The sequence below is a fragment of the Zonotrichia leucophrys genome, chromosome 2, assembly GCF_028769735.1.
Source record: "Zonotrichia leucophrys gambelii isolate GWCS_2022_RI chromosome 2, RI_Zleu_2.0, whole genome shotgun sequence".
Taxonomy (NCBI): Eukaryota; Metazoa; Chordata; class Aves; order Passeriformes; family Passerellidae; genus Zonotrichia; species Zonotrichia leucophrys.
In genome coordinates, this window is record NC_088171.1 from 149085536 (window position 1) to 149109410 (window position 23875).

Sequence of the window (23875 nt, forward strand, 5' to 3'; positions counted from 1 at the left end):
ACACCTCCAGGGCTGGTGACTCCACCGCCACCCTGGGCAGTCCATTCCAATGTTTAATCACCCTTGCTGTGAAGAAACTCCTCTTAAAGTCCAGCCTAAACCTCCCCTGGCACAGTTTAAGACTATGTTCTGTCATCCTGTGGCTTTCAGTGAGACCTTGGAAAATGACTTTGTGCCTCTAGCACTCTCTCCACTACCTCTCCCTGTTACATGTTTGAAAGGTATGCTGGGATTACATCGGTATTACACATACTGCTGGATCTTGAATTAAATTTGGATTTGTTTGTTTATATTCTTTTATTCCTCCTGTTGCTCTAAAAACCTCAGCTCAGTTTCCTCATGAATTCCCATATCCACTTTTAGTCATATCTGTGAAACCCAGCTGTGGTGGGGTTGCCTTATTGTCCTTGTCAACCAGATAATGTCTGGTACTGCACACGTGTAAAGTTTAGTGCCACCAGATAATGTAGTGGGGAAAACAAACTAGAAATTATGTGAAAGAGGGAGAATACTGATCAGTATGATGCACTGAGACCCTGGAGATATCCCTGGAGGAATTTAAAATACATGGATGTGGCACGGGGTATGGGTTAGTGATGGGCTTGGCAGTGCTGGGTTAATGGTTGGACTTGATCTTAAATGTATTTTCCAACTTAAACAATTCTGTGATTCCACATCAGAGATGATAATTCCTGCAGGAACTGTCATCCTTTTGTAGTCACCTAATTAGTACATCTTCCTTTCAGACAAAAAGTAGGAAAAATAAAGTTAAATTTGCTAAGGAGGCAAAAAGCAAGTTAGTGATGCTCACTTCCACTGGAGTTACCTCCAGAGTTCCAGCACAGCCATGATCTATACTTTCAATCCCCTCCTCCATGTTGATGTGGAAGCCTTTAAAAAATTCATGCAGTTTTTAACCCAGAACAGTCAAGCCCCATCAAGGTCAACTGAATTCCTTCACCAAGTATTATCTGCCAGAGAGCAAGGCAAACATACAGCTTGTATTTTATCCAATTAATATCCTTCTTCATCAGGTCACATCTCAAGTGATACAGAAGCATCTCACTGTTCCAAAGTATTTACTCTCCCCTTTGTGTCATACTCACAGATATTCCAGGGCTGCTGTTAGCAGCTCAGCTTTCACTTCAAGTGAGCTGTTCCTGAAACCACTGTCACCACTGCAGTTTCCACGGGAGTGATTTTGGATTTGTCTCCATTCCAACCTTCTCAAATTGCTGGAAAGTAAAGATTTACCCATAACTATAAACAAATAAATTATGGGACAAAATTATGGGTCAACTTTAGTTTTAAAGGAAAGCCAAGCGGCTCTAGCAAAAAGATAAACAAAGGAGTTGGCAAAGGGGTTGCTGTTTTCCTCCCTGTGAGGAACTGGGCAACATTTTTTCACAACCACCAATAATTTCTGGTATATAACCTTACTAGAGGCTGAAAAAGAGGGTGGATGGGGGAAAATCCCCAAAAACAAGAGCCAGAAGAGAATTATCTGAGGCACATTTGGCCTTTCTGCTGAGGTGGCAGGAGAAAAACATGCAGTTTCTGTATCAACATCTAATTTTTGATGCTATATTTAAGCCAATCTCTTCAACCTGATTAGGGATGTAACTTTCTCTAACATTAGACATACTCTTGTGCCTGTTAGACCTGCATTTATTAAAGAAAAGGGGATAAAACACACTGACAACTTTCTGGAAATGTTCACTGGACACATTTGGTCACCCTGGCTATCAGCACTGACTTATGCTGAACCTACAAGTCCACTCTGGTACTGTGGTAGCAGTTTGAAAATAATGAACTAACAAGCATCACAAGACAGGTGAAATATAAGGGGAGGTTTCACAAAACACTAAACACTCATCCCACACTTCCTTCTGGCTCCACAGAATCCTCTGCAATCGATTTCAGAAATTCCCTAAAAAACAGAGATCATGGAAATGGCAATTAATGCCTCAAACATCCTAGAGTGCAACATTCTTGTACTGATTTAAAGCTGATTTCTCTGGATTTAGCAATTAATAAGCAAAAGCATTTGTCACTGTTCACACAAGACTGTAGAACTGCACAGTCAGCTAAATAGTAAATTAAATTGTTTTATTTAAGCAGTTTTCCCATGTGGAAGTGCTGCTGTTTCTCAGGTGTATTTTCATGGTGCTTAGCACTTCCAGCAGCATTTCTGTGCAGCTGAGGAAAAGAGTTCCAGCTCTCTTCTGCCCCTGTTCACACACCCATTTTGGGCCATGTCACTTGCTTAATTTCCAATGCTTTCTGTCACTCACAACTGCTGTTTTGGAGCACAGTGAAACCTAATTATGTCTTACTGGGCCATTTCACCCAAAAAAGGCTTCAGTTCTTGAAAAGGTTTGTTCTGAAAGAGAGGTTTGAAAGCTCTATAACAGCATTCTTTTAAGCGTGGTCTTTATATGCTGCATTAACAATTATATGGTAGTGTAAGAACAGCTGCTTAAATGCTTAAAATTAGGTTTTTCTAAAGAAGAAAAAGAGTGATTGTTGGGCACAATACCTGTCTTAACTGCTGTATTTCAAGATGACATTTCCCAGAACTGATATCTGTCACAGAAGAAATTATTAATTTTGGAAAAAAGCACGTTCTAATAATTCTGGAAGCAAAGATGGTATTTAGGAGCAGCATTTAAAAATCCTTTATAGCAGTAGCAGCAATCTAGGGAAAATATTTTATATACAAATAGGCCAGTGACAAATGATAGAGCTTTTCTTTTGATGAGAAAACATACCTTGATCTCCCTAAGTAACAACCACTCCCATTTTAAATTGAATTAATTTTAAAACCCCCAGAGTTTATAAATGTCTGACAGTCATTGCTTACAATGATATAATAGCAAAAATTTTCACTCAGAGCTGGAAGATGTAAATTTTATTCTTGACTTGGAGGGTATTTAGGCTTATATTTGCCATCTCTCAACTGGCCTAACTTTTAAGATGTTATCCTGGAGTACATGCATGAGACCTGTCACATATTCTGCATTCTGGTTTACATAAGAATTTAAAATCAGAACCAAAGTGAAGAAGTCCATGGCTCTGTGCCCTAAAGTGTTCACATTTTACAAAGACTTTGAGGGTTCTGGTCCCCCTGCTCAGGAATTGTTTGTTATTTTAAAAATTAAATATTTAACCACAATTAATCCACGGTGGAGGGACCAAAAACATTGATTTCTGAGTTTCTATAATCACATAACTGCCCCAGCTACCAAGCTACAAAGCTGCATTTGACTTATTTTCTCAAATGAATTGCAATAATAATTTCTAAAAAAACAGAACAAAAAAACCCAACTAATTATCATTAGATTACTAACTTCAGTTCACTCAAAAAGACAATTTTTCCAGGTGATCGGGATCAACAATGCAACAATGCAACGATTCAACTTGATGGAAAAGATGCAGCACCACCTATTGGGGATGTGTTACACACACTGGTTGTTACAGTTTCAAGAAGTATCAGAGTTTTGTTCTTTATTGTAATGACCTTGTTACAAGGGGGAAAAAACCCAAACCGAATAAAAAAAAACAACCAAACAAAAAAAACCCACAAACAAAACCCCCACAAAAACAAAACCAACCAACCAACCAAAAAAAAAAAAAAAACAAAAGACAAAACCCCAACTAGGAACAAAAGGACTTTCCAAAAAGAAGATAAAAGAAGTAAATACTGTACCTGAGACTGTTCACCAAGAAAAAAGCCCTGATGTCCCTAAGTGCCACATCTAGATGCCTTTTAAATACCTCCAAGGTTCTTGGCTCAATCCCTTCCCTGGCAGCCTGTTCCAATGTTTGACCATCCTTTCCATGCAGAAATTTTTCTTAATAGTAAATCTAAACTTCCCTGAGCACAACTTAAGTAATTTTTCTCTCACCCTAGCATTAGAAGAGACCAACCCCCACCTGCCTTCAACCTCCTGCCAGGCAGCTCCTTCCCTCCCCAGCTTTGTTCCTGTTCTTCAGACAGGCTCCAATGTCCTTTTTGTACCCAAATCTGAACACAGGACTCGAGGTGTGGCCTCCCCAGTGCTGAGTACAGGGGGCAATCACTGCCCTGGTCCTGCTGGCCACACTTGGCCTTTGGTCACTGAGCAGCCCAGACCCCTGCTGGGGGCTCAGAGACCCTGGCACAGAGCCCAGAATGCTTCTGGTTTTGATTATGACCCATGGAGCAAGTTACCAACCTTAGATGAAGATCTGCAAGCCACGACAGTTAAGCAGAATGAGAGTGAATTTATCATGGGGTGAAAAAGTAGATTTTGGGGTTTTTAGAATGGGAATTCAGGGCGGCAAAATGGAGGGATCTGGGCCTGTCCAGCCTTTCTCTTTCTTCTTCTTGGCTTCCATCTTCTGCCGTGATGTTGGCACTTTGAGCTTGGTTTAGAGTAGAAGCTCACTGTCTAACATAGGTGATAGGTATTAGAAAGTAATTGTAAACATTGTACATGTAATTTTTAGTATAAAGACATAACACCACCCCGGGGGCAGGCAGAGTGCCTGGACTGTCTTGCTGAGCTGACCTCAGCTGGAGAAAAAAATTTTATAGGTAAGGAACAATAAACAACCTTGAGACTGAGAAATGAAGAGCTCTGACTCCTTCTTCAAGCACCAGGCTGGGAGAAGAGACTTTCTAACTTTTCTCAGGGTCACTCTGACCAGGGAGAGATCCTGAGACTTAGGGAGACACGAATCACCTCAGGAAGGTTAAAAGCAGCAACAAAATAGTTAAGCAAGGACAAGAAAAAAGAACTTCAACTCTTCTTGGTAAAGACCTCTTGAGTCTGACCACTTTGATGACCACCAGTGGCCTTGGTCATGTTCTAGCATGTTCTAACACTCAGCATCAGCTCTGTGTGAACATCACACAGCGAATTCAGGGTGAGGTGCTAAGGGCTGACTGCTTTGGGTATGATAATGACAGATCCTGCTGATGTTTTCATCTTCCTTGGCAAAGCACAGGCACCTCCAGCCAGATCTCTGCCACTGCTCCTCACCATCCATCCTCCAAGTGTCAAGTATCCATCCCAGGGAACTTTCCCAGCCAAGTCACTTGTTTTGTTTATCATGAAGAGAGCCCTGTGATCCTGCACCAGCCTGCAAGCACACAGCTGGATCATCCTCCTAAACCTCACCAGCCTGGGAATAACTCACTGCCCTGGAACAGCAGAATACACAGAATGTAAGGGGCTTTGTTGGTTTGTTTTTTTTTTTTTTAAGCCTCCATCTATATGCTGTAGATTTATCCAGAACAGAGACTTCTGCTCCAAAAGGACGGTGATGTGTTAGACAGTAAAAGTACAGACAGTTACAGGATCAGAGGTGAAAAATTTCCACTGCAAATTTCTAGACCCTTGGTCTGCTTTATTATCTAGCTTTATTAATTAAGCTTTATTAACCAGCAATCCTGATCACATATCCAGGCTTCCAAAAGCTTTAGGAAACAGCAAAACTGGGGTTTCTTTTGGTTTTTTGCTTTCTTTTACACAGTGATTTGTTTTCATCAGAACTTTCTTCTGGGCTCCTACAGAGCAGCTCTTTCAGTGTCACTCAATAGATGCAGCAAGACAGCCATGAAGCAAGGATGCAGGCAAATCTCATTTAATTAACATCTTTGCCAACCAAAGCCTAAGCTTATGTGAATGTCACATTTAAATTTTAGGTCTTCATATTTTATTTTTTAACAGCCCATCAGCATTTCTAACAACTTTTAGCTTAAGGACTGTTATATCAGAACTGTTACAAAACCATGTCTTATTAAACATACAATTTTGTTGACTGCCTGCACACTTCCAGCGCTCATCTCCCAGGCCAGCAACATTTGCAAGTTTATTTGATTGAAAAGGAATCTTATTTCTCTGCTGCTCCTTTTCAGTCAGATCATCATCTCATGGAGCACTGGGACAGCTCTGAGGGCTTTGGCAGCCCTGGAGTGAGGCTCACACTGTGAAGTCACTGTGAAATCCCATCCTCAGGCACCCAGCAATGACAGAGGTTCCTGGATATTTAATCCTACTGGAAAGGTGTATTTATTTGTGCTTTGAGTTAGGTATAAAAATGTAGACAATTGTCCTGTGCCTTGAAGAGGAAGTTTAGGTAAATGCTTAAATTCAGAGCGTTGACTCCACTAATAGGGATAAACACCCACAAATTATGCACTGCATCACTGTGCATTTATCATCTCCATCAGGGAGTGTTAGATCTTTGTTTAGTGAAATTCTCAGTTGTTTGTGGTCCTTACGAAGGGATGGGTACAAGAGGTAAAGTCCCTCTTGCCTACCTCAGTTTTCACTTGTAACGGTCTAATAAATCCTGAGATTTCTATAAAGGAACACTACAAAATCAGGTTGGATACACTTTGCTGGTAATAGAAAGTTGTCATTTTTGGATTCTAAAATGTCAAGCTTTTTGCCATTTTTTGAATAATTTTATGTAAGCTTATTTTTTATAATTTTACTTATTTGGTTTGGGTTGGAAGGGGCCTTTGAGGGTGAGATAGCCTAGCCCCACTGCAGTGCACAGAAATATCTTCACCTAGATCAGGTTGTTCAGAGCCCCATCCAGCCTGGATGGAATCCCATCCCTCAGGCATGTCAGCCACACCACTCAGCTTGGAGTTATCTGCAAATCTGCTGAGGGTGCACCTGATCTCTCTGTTCATGTCTTTGATGAAGACTTTAAATCATAATGGTGCCAAACAGAGCTGAGGGACACATCACTGATCTCCATCTGGACATTGGGTCAATCACTGCACTGAGGGTGTGAGCATCCAGCCAATTCCTTATCCACCAAACTGCCCATCCATAAAACCCATCTCTCTCCAATTAGACAGAAGGATGCTGTGTGGGACTGTGTTGAAGGCTTTACAGAAGTCCAGACAGGTGACATCCATATCCACTCCATGTGGTCACTCCATCACAGAAGGCCCCTTGGTTGATCAAACAGGACTTGACCTTGATGGAGCCGTGGCTGTCCCAAATCCCCTCCATGTCCTCCAGCACAGCATCTAAGAAATCTGTTCCATGATCAGCCCAGCCTCCAAGGTGAGGCTCATCAAATGCACATCTGTCAAGAAGACACAAAATAAAATCCAGAAAACATTAATTTTTCTTAATCTGATGATGCTGTTGGAGCAAAACTCTGGAATTTACTCAGGCTCATCAGAACCATATGTGAAAAATGTGTATTTTATGATTGGCTTTTCACAAATATTAAAATGAATATTATATGTGTTATGTTAGAAAGTTATGCTGAATTAATTTTTTAAGTAGCGTGTTAAATACGGTTTAGGTTATAACATAATGTAAAAATAGAAACTATGTATGTAAGATTTTTTTTAAGAAAGGAATGAGGTACTCACACCAGATAGCAGTCACAGGACACCTAAATCTTTCAGAGAAAGAGAATTTATTGCTCCATTATCAGAAGAAATGAACTTCTTCCTGACTTGCTCAGCCATGAACACGACGTCAGGATTAGGAGGAAGAAGTTGGCACTGACCAGACATAATCCTGTGTTTGAATGGAATTTATGCATCATGTATGAGGTGTATGAACATGCAACAGGCTGTTGTTTTTAAGGGTTCATCCTCTGTCAACATGTGTCCTTTTTCGGGCTTATGCTGCCCAAAAAAAGTACCCGGACTTCCATAACCTTTTGTTTCTATTGTCTCATATTGTCGTAATCCAAATTGTCCAAATTATTATTACTCTAATTATATTGCTATTTTTATAACCATTTTATTACTATTAAACTTTTAAAATTTTAAGAACAAGTGACTGGCATTTTGCACAGTCACTCCCTCATAGAAGGCCCCTCAGTTGATCAAGCAGGACTTGACCTTGATGGAGCCATGGCTGTCCCAAATCCCCTCCATGTCCTCCAGGAGTGCCCCAGCACAGCTTGCAGGAAAGCTGTTCCGTGATCTGCCCAGCCACTGAGCTGAGACTCATCAAACACATATCTGTCAAGAAGACACAAAATAAAACCCAGAGAACATTCATTTTTCACAATCCAATGATGCTGTTGGAGCAAAACTCTGGAATTTGCTCAGGCTCATCAGAATGCCAGAAACACAGAATGATGAGGTTGGAAGGGACCACAGTGGGGTCACCTGGTGCCACCTCCCTGCTCCAGCAGAGGCTCAGGATTGTGGGCAGATAGTGCTGGAATATCTCCAGTGAGGGAGACCCCACACCCTCTCTGGGCAAACTGCTCAGTGCTTGGTCATTGATGGGAAAGAAGTTCTTGCTCATGTTTGGGTGGAAAAAAATCACAATACACAATCCTGTACCAAGGGCGTATTCAGCACCTTTTCTCCCCGTTTTATTACATACAGAAAACGGAGTGTTTAAGCGAGGCAGTGACACCCGAAGTAGCTGTGGGGGAGAAGGGCTTGGGCCCCTCAAGCTGTGCCAGGGAGGTTTAGTTTGGATCCTGGGAAAATGGCCTCAGTAGAGTTTTCACCCAGGGTAGTGGAGGGATACAAAAGCCGTGGGGATGTGGCACTCGGGGCACGGCTGAGGCTGGCAGGGATGGGGGAGCGGCCGGAGCCGGCGCCATTCTCGTTTTTCGGGTGAATTATTGCCCGTGAGGGCGCTGAGGGACGGGGGAGGGAGCGCGCGCGGGCACCTGCCATGCGCGGCGGGTCACGGGGTGACGTCATTGATGACGCAACGCGCACCGCCATTATAAATCCGCGCCGGCGAGTCCGGCCCCTTTCGATCCGCGGCGGCCCAAGGTGCTGAGTCCTTCGTACGAAGCTAAGGCCGAACCACCCGGCGACCAGCACCGCGCCCCGCCATGGCCTCCGTCTCCGAGCTCGCCTGCATCTACTCCGCCCTCATCCTGCACGACGACGAAGTCACCGTGACGGTGAGTGCGGCCGCACAAGATGGCGGCGGCCGCGCGGCATGGCCGCCTGAGGGGCCGCGCCGGGCCGGGCCGGGCGGGCTCTGAGCGCCGCTGTCTCGTTGCAGGAGGACAAGATCAACGCGCTCATCAAGGCAGCCGGAGTGAACGTGGAGCCTTTCTGGCCGGGGCTCTTCGCCAAGGTGGGCGAGAGGGACCGCGGGCCGGGCGGGAGCGGCGTGTGGGGCTCCCCAGCGCACCTTTCGCCCGTATTAACGAGACTTCGCTGCCGCTTGTTGTTATCCGCAGGCGCTGGCGAACATTGACATCGGGAGCCTGATCTGTAACGTGGGAGCGGGCGGTGGCGGGGCTCCGGCTGCCGCCGCTCCCGCGGGTGGTGCCGCGCCCGCCGGCGGAGCCGCCCCCGGTAAGTGGCGGCCGCGTCCGACCGAGGCTCGGAACGTGGATCCGGGGATCCATGGAATGGCTTGAGTTAGGAAGAGCTTAGTTAGGCCATCTCTTTGCAACCTCCTGCCGTGGGCAGGGACACCGTCCTCTACACTGGGCTGTTCAGAGCCCCATCCAATACTTCCAGGGATGGGGCAGCCGCAGCTTTGCAAGCACCGGTTCCAGGAGCTGTTGGCATGTGGGTTCTGCCCTGCGATGTGCGTCAGTGTTCTGGAGCAAAGCACGCCCCCCCCTTGAGAAAGGGAGCATTGCACATGAAGTCAGTGCACAGGATTAGTGTTCCCTCAGAATTAAAACTGCTCGTCCTGTGTGTCATCAGGATCAGAGCATCAGCATCTTCTCAAAATTTTTCGGGTTTGCTGGAAATTAATTCTGAACAAAACCACTTTGCTAATAGCACAAACAACATTCTTGGGCTGCTGGCTTAGGTTTTAGGACTACTTGATGTTAATCATTGCATGTGACACCTTTTGTGACAAGTGACTTCTATGAACTGATAAATTAAAATATAACTCTGTTTCTTTTCCAGCTGAGGAGAAGAAAGAAGAGGAAAAGAAGGAAGAATCAGAGGAATCTGATGATGACATGGGCTTTGGTCTTTTTGACTAATTAGTTTTGTACCAGCCTGTAATAAAGAACATCTGCTTGTACTCTTGTCTCAGGTGGATGTTTGTGTCCAGGTTACCTGCAGCTCCTGAAGCTGCTGTCATGAGTGCTCAGCTGGGGCTTTACAGCTTCCCCTGTCAGTTTTTTGGTGTTTCACAAGAACAGTTAAAAGCTCTAAAAGGCACCCACAGCCTGTGGATGGAGGGAGGGATGAAATCCCAGTGAGCAGGGGTGTGGTGACAGCTGTGGCACAGCAAGGCCAGGGGCTTTTCACAGTGGGGAAAGGGCTGCAATGCTCAGGTGTAGGGCTGAGGTTGTGGCAGGTACAGGATGTATTTACCTGTGTGGGAGGTGATGTCACACTGCAATGGAAAGGAGCTCTTAAAAGGCATGAATTTCATAAATAACTTCTGAACAGGACTTTTCCAGAGCAGTTGAACAAGGGAAGAGTCATGTTCCAAGTGGGTATTCCAAAGCATTTGAGGCATTACAGAATTCCAGGTGTATAAGAGACACCAAAGTTGTGGAGGGGGATTGTTGCACAAGCACTGATAGACTCTGCACTGTCCCACCTCTTACATTTACAAAACAACTTCATGACAGAATGGTAGGTATTTGTATTATCAATTCATTTTTAAAAAGACACAGGTACCCAGGGAAGAATTCTTTTGCAGTGCACACACATGAAATAAAGAGTCAGAGTTTCACTGGTAACACCTTTTTAATAGGTCAAAGTAACTGTACAGTTCATTATATTCTTCCTGAGAATAATTTATATCCCTCAACAGCAAAAAGGGAGTGTGGTTTTTATTTTAACAGAACAGATGGCATAACTGGAAAACCAAGGAAAATCTAATTACACTGCTCTACTGTAACTCCTCCCAGGCAAGATAGACAAAAGGATGGGTTAGTTAACTACAGTGGGTTTAAAATAGTCATCATGGCTTTAATCTGTCTTTATAAATTATATAAAAATGGGGGACATGAATGGTTACAGGTCTCCTCTAAATGCAGCTCTGAATTGCTCTGGTACAAAGCAGCATTTTCACTTCCAAGGAAAACAACATTGCTACAAAAGAACTGGCACGTTATCCTGGTGAAAAACTCGAGTGTTCAGTTGTGTCCTACAGCTAGTTCCAAACAAATGCTTCACACAGTCACGTCAAAGTAAAAGGCAGGAAGATGAAGAGGGCTTTAGTTTGTCTTGAAATGACTGAAGTCTTGAAAATATAGCTTTTTATTCTTTCTCTGTAAATCGTGATTAGCATATTGCGACATAAGTGTTCTAATAAAAAAAATTCCAGTCTGGATAGTTCATATACTGTGGGCAAGAATTCTCAGCCCTGAGGTTTCCCCGAATTCTTCACTTCACAATATCTTTCTCCCATCTGCTGCTCCAACAGTTTTGGCTCCGAGGCCCGGGGGCAGCTCAATGGTGGCAGCTCGTGCGAAGCGTGTCCCATGCGATGACGGAGTGACTGCCCCGTGCCCCAGCTCCGAGGGCTCCTGTACAAACTCAGCTGCTGATAACCACGGCCCGAAGCCAGCCCGGCCCCAGCAGAGCCACTCGGTTCAACTGTTGCAATGAGAGACCCCCAGGGGGCGGCCAGGACTGCGCTGGGTGAATCCTCACTGCTGGTGGAAGGTGAAGGAACATCCTGGCGCGAGCAGAATTCCGAGGCTGACGATGCTCTTCCCTCAGTGCTTAGTGTGGTCTGGACTGGCTGATTTTCAGTCTGGCTTGATCAATGACATCCAGCAGGTTTTTGGCATCCACAGCCAGGGCGTGAGCAGCCGTCAGCATTTGCTTCTTGTACTCCTGCTGCAGGCTGGTCATGACGTACTGCTGGGCCAGCTTCATCTTGTTGATGAGCTCGGCCAGGTCCGAGTTCAGCAGCTTCTGTGCCATCTCAATCTGCAACGAGACAACCCCATCAGCCCTGGGGGTTTGAAACCCTGCACTCACAGCAATTCCACCGAGCCACAGCCCCTGCTGATCCCTGACTGCAGCTGGGCTGTTTCTGCAACACCACGGGGAGCAGCAGATGGAATTTGGCACCTGCTGAGCCACCCACTGTTTAACAGCACCAAGACCCAAGTACTGGATTTTAAACCACAACTTGGCATTAACAGCCTGTAATGGGTTTTCAGGTTCTTGTCAGCTTTACTCTTTTTACTACTGAAGCAGCTCTAAAGCATAGAAGCAGCTCTAAAAATGAAACAAGAAGGCAGATACAGGTTACTTAAGCACACAGCTAAGTCAGCCTGAACCTCTGAGATGGCACTTACAGAACCCCACTCATTCAAGGTTTGGAGGAAAACTGTTTTAATTACGAACTTCATTGAAAGCTCTCAGTCACTCCTCATCCAGAACTACAGACAACCTTCCAGCTGTACCAAGCTCTGCTCAATTACCTGTTCAGTGACTTGGTGTGCAAGCAAATGACAGGTGACATCTGCACTAAGAATTAACCCTCAGCTGATTGACTCCCTGCTGTGGAATACTGGGGTTTATGTCACTTCCTATAGGTGACACCTATATCCAGTTTTAAGAATCCTCACTAATACCAAGCCTAAGTTCATGCAGCAATTTTAATTAAATAATTTTATGCAGAATTATAACCCAGGAGTTCAGTCTGCTCAGGGAACCAAAAGGCCTGTGCCAAGAAAAGAGCACCAAAACCTGTCCCAGTGAGCTGAGGATGACTGGGAGGGCAGTGGCTGAGCAGCAGGTAGGGAGAGCTCCACGTACCTCTCTGTGGGTGCTTGCAGGGAGCACTGGGAGGGTCTCATCTACTGTTGCCAGTAAAGTTCTTAGTGCCAGACCAACCTCCTAAGAAAAGAAAGAGATTAAAGAAATAAACTTCAAAGACTTGGAAGAAATGGATGAGAGAATTTTAGGAGTGCAAGAGGCACTGGATATATTTAATTGCTCATCTGGATAAGGAAAGAGTTGGAACATGCCTATGGCACTTCACAATCCCGCCTGCAATTGTGTCTATTAGCATCAAAACAAGATGCCAAAGGCTTAAGAACAAGTTTTTCTCATAAAAGTGAAAATGTGGAGAAGACAAGCACACTACTCAGGAGCCTGGACAAGCACAGGCAAACTGGGCATGAAGCAGTGCTGTCCACAATAGTGGGCATGGAATCCAAAGCTCCAGCCTCTGACCACATGAACACAAACAGCTTTTCTACTTCCAGACACCCCAAACACCCCGAGTTCAGGCACTGCCCCCATACCTTCACCATGGGCACATACTCCTCGGGTGGGGCCGGCTGGATCTTACTGGACATTTCTATCACCGCCTTCACCAGCCCCGTGACGTTCTCGTAGACTTTGTCATTGGAGCGGTCCAGGTTGGCCGTGGGGGGAGGGCTGATCTCCTGCGGCTGGATCTGCAAGCACAGAGCGGCTGCTGGAGCTCCCGTCCCCAGCAGGTGGGGCTCGGCCACCTCCCAGCCGGGAAGGGCTCGGCTTCCCCGGCTCCCACAGCCCCGCCCGGCCCCGCTGCTGCCTGAGCTGGCTCCGGGATGGAGGAGGTTTCTTTCAGTTCTTCTGACTGAATTTGATCTCTGAAATGACACTGGGCAACTTTCACCAGGGTATCCCTGAAGAGCTTCCAGTGTAACACTCAACAGAGAAGGGAATAATTTGAGGCATGAGAGTACTGAGTACTTAACATGTCTCAGTGGTTCAAGTTCCACTGCAAGGGCAACAGGTATCAGGTCCCTCATTCCAGAAGGGATTTTTGTGCTCCAAAGAAATGTCAGAGCACACATTAACATACTGATATGTTAAAGAGAAAACTGGTATGTTAAAGAGAGAACTGGAATGAGATCATCCTTCCAAGCCAAACTATCCCATGATTCTATGACATTATTCTTTTGTTAGTGAAAATCTACAGCAGGTTAACAAAAATGGTGTCACCAGTACAGGTGGAAAACATGGAATGGTTTTAGACATTTGATTTCCAAGAGATCAGAAAAAACTCCTAAGTTAAAAATCCTATGGTCTTTACTCAAGTAAAACTTCCAACAAGTCAGGTAAGTCTGGAGTTAAATCCAAGACAGACAATTAATCCCAGGTCTGAAATGAAACAAACTTTGCAAACATCCTTTATAAGGTCCTCAGTATCTCAGAACTGTAAAACCACCAAGCATCCCAGTCTCCTGCAGCTATTCCCTACAATGGGATGCCCAAGCAACAACTCAGTGTGAGCAGCAAGTTAAAAAATTCCTGATTTCCTCCTGGATCTGAGATGGCTCATGGCACTTCAGCTCCCTACACTGGGTTACTGCTGGCTCTCAGGACTGGTCCCAGCTCCAGGAAAGCTTCACTGCAAGCCCCTGATCCACTGCCCTGAGGAAACTGTGGAATGCTTTGGTGAGACTTTCTCTAAGGAAGGAGTGCAGGATTCAGTACAAGGTGATTCCATTTTGTAGCATTTCATTAAGTGGATACCAACAGCTACCACAGAGATTCCATTTAGTGCATTGATCAGAAAACACCTTAGGAAAAAGAACACTGTAATTGCTTCAATCAGCAGGGAAAGGCTGTGATTCGAATCAGTTTCAGCAATCAAGAAGTTAAAACAGTCATTTGGCAAAGTCACATGCAAGGACATTTTGGAATAGGGCACGGACACACACGCTCACGCGCTGCTTACCCTCCATGGCTATGGTTGAGCAGAATGTGGGGGGAGGTTAAAGAAATTTACCAAAAGAAGGGAAAAAAAGAAAAACAATATTAATAAAACTCAGCAGGAAAAAAACAAAAAAACAAACAAACCCAAAACATGTGTAGCAATCAGAGACCAGTTAAAAAGCCTGCAACGAAAACGCATCCTCACCAGAACTGGCAGCCACCAGTGTTAGCTCTGGGCCCTGTGTGACAGAAGAGCTGCTGTGCACCCCTGTGGGCAGTGGAAGGGTTTGCCATGCACCCCATGCTTCCTCCTGACTCAACACACGGGCAGGAGATCATGCAAAGCTGACAGGAGCAAGCCAGTGTGGCAGACTGCTGAGTGGAGCAAGGGCCTGGGAAACCTGTCCTGGGAACTCTGCTGGTCCCTCTGCACAAACAGTCCAGGATACAAATTTTGTATTCATCTTTCTGGAACTTCTTGTTTAGGTAAGTCATGATGGGAAATACATGGGTGATTTAACTGTGCAGGACTTGTTCACAAGAACTCATCACAGCCATGGCCAGGAACTACCCAGAACCCATTCCAGATGATTCCCAACCCTCAGAACTCCACACCCAAACTTTTCAAGACTATGGACATTGTGTTTCTCAGCCCTTGGTTTCTCTTTGTTTATCCCCAATATCAACACCACTACTCTGCAGAATTTTGAGTTTCTTTGTGGAACTGCTGACTCTGCCTCACCCAGGAGCTCTCTGGAGCCTGCCCTGAAGGCTCCCAAGGGCAGGAAATTCCAATCCTCTTCATCTGTGCTCTCCCTGAAAAGGGAGTCTGAACTGGGGGTACAGAAAAGGGAGTCTGAAATGAACCCCAGAAGCATCTTCAGTTTAGGACAGCAACCATTAACAAAGCTATGCCAAAAAGTAATGGGCTGTTTTCTTCAAGGGGCATAAAACAATCCAATTCCAAGAAAATTTTGACAGAAGAAAAAAAATCAGCCCTTCTTTCCTACTCAAAGAGCTATTTAGTACACAAATCCTGTTCACTTGTCACTACTGATGTCTCTGACTGCTCAGGTTTGTTTGTTGTCAAAAGGATTTATTTCAAAAACATTTTTTCATGTTCCAGCATCAGCATTTAGAAAGGAAATTTCAGAGAAGCTGAGTTTAGGAACACATCTGTTACTGCTTTTTGACATTTTCTGAGGCTTGGCAGCTCGTAAAGCACTGGCATCAGTTTATAATAAATAATCCTGCTCAAATTCACCACTGCTGGCTATTTACACTGGTTCTTAAACATTCCAATAATCCCAGAACACGAGCAGGAGTGAGGCAGGCTGGCAGTGGCTGGGATCAAGTTGTGCTGAACACACTGCTCTGGTGGCAGTTCTGAATTTCATGTTCAGATGAACTGGGCTTTTCCTGTATTTCCTTAAATCACCTAAAATAAGGGTCACTTATCCCAGCTGCTGTGGCCACCACACCATGGATTCCTGTGCTTTACTACAGGCCTGGCAGGGCTGTTTCCTGGAGATTAGAAAGGTGGCAGAGTCCCACAGGCAGGAAACAGCACACAAAGGGATGATTTTGGGAGTGCCTGACATCCTTAGGAGCTGTTCTGTGGACACCAACTGCAGCAGGGGCAGGACACTGCACCCTGCAGCAGCACCTCTGCTACAAAACCACTGTCAAGTTTCAGTTTTGGCTTTATTGCTATTTATGGGAAATGAAAGAACACATCAGGAAGTATCTCCCTCCCAGGTCAGACAGCCCATTTCCCCTCTTCCCTTGTTCCCCAGAGCTGGTAGGATTTGAGGAGCTCTGGTGCTGCAGCAAGAACTTTTTGAGCACTGCAGGAGAGGTCTCACCTCCTGTGACCAAGGACAGGAGACTTTGGTACCATCTGAGCAACTGGGATCCCTGGGCATGCTCCATCCTGCCCAACAGGGAGCTGGGTCCATTTGGGACACCTCATCATTCCAGACTAGAAATAAGCTCACCTGGGCAGGTTCTAGCTGAGGAGCCCACTACATCACAGCCAGGGAGACCCTGAGTTCCCTCCCCACTCCCCTGGAGCTGTTTGCCCCATGACATTATTTACTTATGAATTCTGTCCCCTTTGCTTTCCATGCTCTCTACTTCAGGAACATCAGATTACCTCAGAGCTGTCACATTTGATTTGCTGGGGGTATTTCACTGGTAATGAATAAAGTGGCCCTGGTAATGTTCCATTTTCTGGGTGCTCCCCTACCTTCACACCCTCGTTGTAGCTGTCCACGGGGCTGTTGAGGCTGGCCAGGCTGCCCAGGTGCCCGGGGGCTCCGGGGCGCGGGGGCTTCTTTGGCGGAGCCGCGTGATCTGCGACAAAAAATTGTGATTTTAGAGCAGCAAGGTGTCAGAGGCACCTGGCACCCTCCTGCTCTGCACTGCACAGGCTGCATGGGCTCTGCTTTGCCACAGATGGGAGATCTTTAGGTGTGCTGCAGGAAATGCACTGTTTGTGGGAGCTGCACTTTAAGAGAGCAGGATTGTTTTAGTTAAATATTTGAAACTCCTTTTGTGGGGTAACTGCTGCTGCTCTGGGCACAGCTACCCCAGCACTGTGATGGTGTCATCCCTGGTCCCACATGCTGTGTGAATCTGGGAAACTGGATTTCTTCCCAGCAGCAAATTGTGTGATTCACTTTTGAGACTGAGAAACCCAATTTTAGGTGTCTACTGCTGTTTGACATGTCTGAACTCCACCCTGGGTGAATTCCCACTCTGACTCAGATGCTCTAGACATTTCCTGCTTGTTGATCTAAACACTTCCTTGGCTTTGCTGACTGCATGTCTGGGGCCTGCATGGGGAACCTGAACACACAGCACACAAACATCAATGTGTGTGGAACTGAATCCTCTCTGTATGGAAATATTGCCATGAACTTTGTTGACTACTGCTGCTACAAGACTTGTAATCAAATACTCAAAATGTCAGCATCTGCATTTACTGCTTACCTGGTTTTCCCACAGGCTGATATATGTGCTGGTTACCAGCCTATAAAATAAAATAAACATATAAAGTAGTTATTGCAGTGCTTGCAGCTCTCATCAGCACTAACTTAATCTCAATACCAAGAGCAGCCAGCTCTCAGCACATTTCCTACCAGCTGAAAATAGATCCCAATTCACCATCATCAGTCCCTTACTACAAGTCTATTACTTACAGAGCAATAAAAGAATTTGCATGTATTCTGTACTGCTCACAACAGCCCTGGCCTCCACATTGCAATTCATCCTTATTATTCAAAGGTGGTGAGACAGTTCCAGGCATTTTCAGTCTGTGCCCACAGATGCAACTGCAGAGGTCATGGTGGTGAAGGAGAAATGACAACAGAGAAACTGCAGAACTTCCTGCTGAATGCTTCTGTAATGGGAACACACTTTGGAGCTGGTTTGCTTTTTGGTTTTGCTGCAAAGCTCTTACTCAAGGCCCATTTGCCCATCCACTTGGAAGAATTTAGTAACAGACTGAAGTGACTTTCCCTGGTAAGGGCATTCATCCATCCTTCACACCAACCTCATCACTGCTGTGAGCAGCCCAAGAGTCAGCACAGAATTAAGGAATATCTCTGTGTCCACTGCCCTGGCCCTCAGGGGTGATTTTAACTTCCCAAAATTCAACTGGGAATATCATACAGTGGACACAAAGAGGTCCAGGAAATTCCTGTGAAAGTAACTTCTGGATGCAGGTATGAAGGAATACTGGGAAAGGTGATTGCTGGAATTGCTGTTTGTAAACAGAGAGGGACTCATGGGCCAAGTGCTGAGCAGTGGCTGCCTCAGTCATGGCAACCACAAAGGAGTTGAGCTTCAAATTGCTGGAGGTAGGAGAAAAAATTCCAGCAAAACCTTGGCTATGGAGAGTGGACTTTGGGTGCTTTCCAGGAAATAGTGAGGCTCCCTGGGAATCTGCTTTTGAAAGAACTGGAGTCCATGGATGTCAGGTGATTTTCAAGAGCAATCTTTCAAGAGCACAATTCAGAGTGCTGGACATCAAGCAATCAGGGCAGAAAAGGGCCTGGCAGAGCAGGGATCTTCTAGAAGTTAGGAGGACAAAGGAAATGTACAGACTTTGGAAACAGGGACAGGCAATCCCTACAGAGATGCTGTTTGCCACTGCAGGGAGAGAATTGGTGCTGACAAAGCTCGACTGCAGTTTCAGCTGGACAGCACCACAAGAAGGGCTTTTTAAAAATGTCAACAACAACAGGAGATGCAGAAATGACACTGGTCTGTCGCTCTGTGAGGTTGGTCACCTCAAAGACAGGGACATGAAATAGAGACATTCAATCATGTCATTATCTTTGATTTGTGCTGTTAACCTAAATATTTCAAATCTCATAACCCCAGGGGGAAAGGAAGAGAGCAAGAGAGAGGCAGAATAATGGTATCCCACTAGAAGAATTCTTGCATTTTTACTTCCACAAAATTGTGTATTGAAAGTACAGGTCAAAAAAATGTGATCAGACAGGAACTGCCCAAATGTGGGTGGTAACTTCTCATTTGTATCACTGCCCAGTTTCTCATCCTCTGTCAGAAACTCAAATTGACTCACAGCAGTAATAAGCATTTCCCACTGCAAATGAAGTCAGAGTTACATTCTGAATCTACTGAGAACTACAAGATCAAATTCTGTGACTAGAAATTCAGTTACCATGAATTAGAGTCTCTTTTAAACCCATTTTGTCCATGACCATGAAGTGTTTTCTTCACACTCTTTCAAATGAGGTGCTATATTGGACCACCTCATCTGGGCAGGCAGGACTTTCCCTGGAAACAGTTTGGGATCTGTAACCTGTGGCATGACCTGAAAATCTCCTGGGCATCACAAAGCATCTTCACAAGCAGCACAAAATGCAGCAACACTTTTCTTGCTCTTATATAAAGATGCAACAACAGCCAAGGCCTAACAGTAACTAAGAATCTTCTCCAAATTCATGGAAAAAATCTTAGGAGCTTCCAGACATGAATGTCTCCAGAGACTGTGCTGCAGTGTGTCACTGATATACTCATTCATGACTGTCTTGGCTGCAAATGCAGGAAGAATCCCTAAATTCCTAAAAAGTGAAGAAATGCTTAAGCCAAAGCAGGAATTTACAGTCCCATCCCAAATGAAACAGGAGGGTGGATTTAAAATATCCACTGCTTTCCTGGGGAGAAAGAGTGGATGAAGCACCAGGTTTGTGTGATGAGCAGTGCCTAGCCTAATCCCCCTTTTCCAACAGTATGATCCAGAGATTCCAATGGCAATTCAACAATTGAAAAAATGGTTTTAATTAAATTAAACAGTCAGGAGTTAAGCCACTAAGAAAGAACACCCAAGCTGCAGCTGCTGTCTGGGAATAAAGGAATGGCTGTGGGGTTTATTCCAATTGTTTCATAGTGGATCATTTACCCCAAACAGATTTCTGAGTAATACAACAGCAACATTTACATTCCTTATGAGAAAACCCTTCAGATATTTAAACAACAGCATGAGTTACTTTATTCCTGCTTCCTGTTGACAGAATTTGCAGAAAACAATCCCCATTTTTAAATAAAAGGCCCAATTCTACAGCACATGAGCACTTGGAAATTATTGTAACATATTTGTGGAAACATTTTAATATTTGTTTCAAGAACAGCTTCAAGGGGAAAAAACAAAAAACAACCAACAAACCCCAAATCCCCCAAACTGCTGCATGAACCACTTTGCTGTGGCTGCAGTTCCCACAGAAGCTGAGCCTCTTGGAAAGCTGTACCACCATGTAATAACAGTGGAAACATTTAGCAAAACCTTTAAATCATCTCCCACCCCCAAGCCAGTGTACAGAACATTCTAGCAGGAAACTGGAGGAAGAGCTGGGAGAGGAAAAGATCCCCCACACTTACAGGGCCCTGCAGAGCTCCGTCCTCGCGGTCAATGCTGCCTCTGGAGTGCCTCATGTCGGGTTTCTGAAACAGAAATCCAGGGATTCACTCTGTGCTCTGCTCACCCAGTGGCGTGCCCTTGGCTTAGAGGCAGTGCAAAGACAGGAGAATGCTGTTCCAAATGCACACTGACAAATCCAGATGTCATTTCACTCCAGCCCTTCGCCCCCGCTGGCTCCTCCTGCAGCTGCCCCCAGCACAGGACTCAAAATGCTCCAACAAATATCCAAAGTACCCCTGAGCTGACACAACATTGGAAAATCTGCATTTTAGTTTTCTCAAAGGCAGCAAAAGTTGAGTTTTTTTCTGAAAAATAAAAAAGCTTGCTTCCCAACAGCAAAATTCCAACCACAGGATGAGAAACGCTGCACATTAATTCCCGCTTCCTGCCCCAGGATGGCTTAAATGTACTTGGCTCCCTCTGCAAGCAAATGGGGCCAATTACTGGAGCTCTCTAAACACTCCATGTGGATACAGCCAGCCAACAAAGCCATCCAGATGCCCTTTTCTTCCCATACAAGCAACAAACATATTTATATTTCATGTGTTTTCAGCACAATACAGGAATCCGGGGCTTGGTCGTTTCTAAAAGCAAAAATAAAACCACACTGATTCTGATTTTTTTTTTTTTTTCTTCACACATGAACCAATAATTTTTCTCACAGAATATGCTAGAGTTGGAAGGGACTCACAAAAACCACTAAATCCAAACAGGAAAACCCCACTTATCTCCCCAGCAAACCCAGGTATGTTTTATTTATTCTTCAAGGACAACATTGATTACATGGGAAGACAAAGGAATAGTGGATGTGAAGCCAAAGTTAACACTGATCTGAACACACAAGCTCAGCAAAATTACAGTGTGCTTCTTGTGCACCAATTCTGGCACTTAAAAACAGGATTTATCTGACTCTCTCCTACAAGACTGGATGAGGAGTCACTGATAACTTAAGGGATAAAGTGGTCACACATAATATGGAAATAACATTTTTTTAATTCAGAGAAATGTAGATGTAACTAAACACAGTGTCACTAAACTGACCACATGTTCTTTCAGGGTTAATTTCAGGGGACAAATACATCCTTTTCTTGTTTTAAGGCTATTTGAGATTCCTTCCTCCTGTAAGAATACTAAAGAATAATTCCAACTCACAAATCCTACTAAATGACCCTAAAAACCAGAAGGGCAGAAAGAACCTGCAAAAACACACTAATATTGATCTTCTGTCATTAAAAACAGCCCAGTTGTGCTGCCATGTCAGAACGGCTCACATTTGGGATTTTCATTCAATCTTCTGCAGACTGAGTGGGGCACAGCCAGAGACAGTCACTGTCTGAAAGAACTTGCAGATTAAAAATAGAAAATCATATCAGACAGGGAAATATTTAACCCCCTCTTATCATGAAGAACTGAAACAGACACAAGTGATCTCCTCATGTTTTTCCAGGAATTTGTGACAAATTTCAAGATGAAACTTACCATGACTCATCTCCAGTTTATTTCCTTATTACGATAAATGAATTCTTTTCTGATTAAAGTCTCATTTGATATGAGTATGTCTGAAAGTTCACTAGACAGGTAAAGTCATGATTCTCATAGTATTCTTCAGCTAAATCAAATAGTTACCCTTGTTAAATATCCATATAAAGCATACAACAAACTACATTTCTATTACCCTGATGCTCACAATTTGCCATCGTTTCATGTTCATTTCTAGCCAGGGAAGTGCCCAAACTCTTTGGAAATAACCAAAGACTGTTTTATCACAGGGGTCTTTAATGCTCTTTACACTTACAGCAATTTATTACTCAAAAAATGCATCTTAAACCAGGAATGGTTTGGGCTGGAAGGGACCTTAAAGGTCTTCTCATTCCAACCTCCTGCCAGGAGCACCTTCCCCTGGACCATCTAGAGCACATCCCTCAGACCAGAATCCAGAGACAATGAAATATCGAGCATTTTAGAAGAGTCAGAAGCACAAAAATGCACAAAAGTCCAAGTAACAGGACTTTTTTTCCTAGTAATATAAGCAAAAACTGAAATTAGCAGACACAAAATCCATCTCCTCCTCTCCTTGTCTTGCTGAGAAGGTCCCTCCTTCCAGCATCCAAAGGCTCCAAGTCACAGGAACAATTCATTCCCCAAGTCTCCACCAGCAGCCAACATGCAGAATGTTGAGTTTCCTCCAGGACACCCCATCTTGGACAGCACACAACCCACAGCCCAGGAATGGCTGTGCAGAAAAGCTGAAAATGCTCACCAAATATCACAAAAATGGTGATGATTAACTTGGTCCCCACCCAAACAAGGCTGTGGTGCTGCCCTGGCATCTCCAAGAACCTGATCCCAAACTGCAGATCCCAAGTGCCAGGGGGTGATGGCAAAGCTGAGGGACCCTGAGCAGCTACACCTCAGAAATAAGGAAAAAATCCTTTAGCAGGACATAAACTTCTTTCAACTTCCACAAGCATTCTCCTCTGCTCCATCAAAACCTGGGCAGTCAGGAACAAAAGAGAAGGGTTCAACTTTTGTGTCCAATGACTGAGAAAAGTCCCAATTCTATATTTACTGATTTTAATGTTCTAATAAATTCTAACAACTCCCATTTGACTAAATGATTTTCTGGTTTATTCTTTTGTGTAGATGTGGAAATGTCAGAAGGCAAATTATTTTACAGTAAAAGTGATTTTGATGATCAAACTCCCATTGTATTTTAAAGTATGATTCAGCAGCAATTCTTCCACTTCTGCAGTTGCAAGAGCTTTGAGCCCCTCATGCTGCCACAAGAACAATGCATTGCTGAATTTTTAATTCTGTGATCCTTCAGCTGTTTATTGCAACATTCTCTAGGTCAACACTCAGCCTCACACCAAACCTGTTCTGTACTTCACCATTTCACAGCCCCAGAGAACACCCTGCCACCTTCCCAGTCCCTGCCATGGCTCTGAACCTCCCAAAAACCGCAGAGATAAAGAACTGTATGTTGTTAAAATCTTCCAGAAACACAAAGTCCTTCAAAAGTAAATGGATTTTTTTTTTTAATAAATAAGCCTACTATCTGAAATCTTTGGAAATGTCAAGAGGAATTTTCAGACAGGATGTGTATGTTGACAAAGTGGGACATAATCCACTTTATTTCCAGTATTTCTGGTTACTTGCTAATAAAAGAATATGTAAGCATTGGAGTTCTCAGGACATGCTGAATTGTAATGTCTTGGTGGGATTTTCTCAGGCTTAAAATTAGAATCTTATTTTAGCAACAGTTCACATCAATTAGACTTGAATTGAAGTTCTCAGTGTCAAAATAGGACAAAAACCACAAC

At 44.3% G+C, this 23875-nt stretch overlaps 2 protein-coding genes across 10 annotated transcripts in view; one reads left to right on the forward strand and one right to left on the reverse strand.

The window, feature by feature from the left end:
- Positions 1–8722: 8722 nt before the first annotated feature.
- On the forward strand, positions 8723–9998 carry RPLP1 (ribosomal protein lateral stalk subunit P1). Its single transcript, XM_064703633.1, has 4 exons — positions 8723–8904; positions 9009–9083; positions 9190–9307; positions 9878–9998. Exons 1-4 carry the CDS (start codon positions 8833–8835, stop codon positions 9955–9957), a joined length of 345 nt encoding a protein of 114 aa, XP_064559703.1. The 5' UTR covers positions 8723–8832; the 3' UTR covers positions 9958–9998.
- Positions 9999–10656: 658 nt separating this feature from the next.
- The window catches only part of PTK2 (protein tyrosine kinase 2), a 187029-nt gene continuing 173810 nt past the window's right edge, over positions 10657–23875 (reverse strand). For all 9 annotated transcript variants that reach the window (XM_064706739.1, XM_064706740.1, XM_064706733.1 and 6 more), the window contains 6 exons: positions 20513–20575; positions 17597–17636; positions 16851–16957; positions 13198–13353; positions 12707–12787; positions 10657–11869 (listed from right to left, as the gene is read on the reverse strand). In XM_064706739.1, the coding sequence (XP_064562809.1) occupies positions 11660–11869; positions 12707–12787; positions 13198–13353; positions 16851–16957; positions 17597–17636; positions 20513–20575 (657 nt within the window). In that variant the 3' untranslated portion in view covers positions 10657–11659. The remainder of the gene's footprint in view (positions 11870–12706; positions 12788–13197; positions 13354–16850; positions 16958–17596; positions 17637–20512; positions 20576–23875) is intronic.

What these genes read in the sequence shown, in the direction of transcription:
- RPLP1 (XM_064703633.1), top strand. Translation starts at nt 8,833, where the DNA reads ATGGCCTCCGTCTCCGAGCTCGCCTGCATCTACTCCGCCCTCATCCTG. An exon ending in ACGACGAAGTCACCGTGACG is followed by an intron (nt 8,905 to 9,008) that starts GTGAGTGCGGCC and finishes GTCTCGTTGCAG; the next exon opens with GAGGACAAGATCAACGCGCT. An exon ending in CGCCGGCGGAGCCGCCCCCG is followed by an intron (nt 9,308 to 9,877) that starts GTAAGTGGCGGC and finishes TTTCTTTTCCAG; the next exon opens with CTGAGGAGAAGAAAGAAGAG.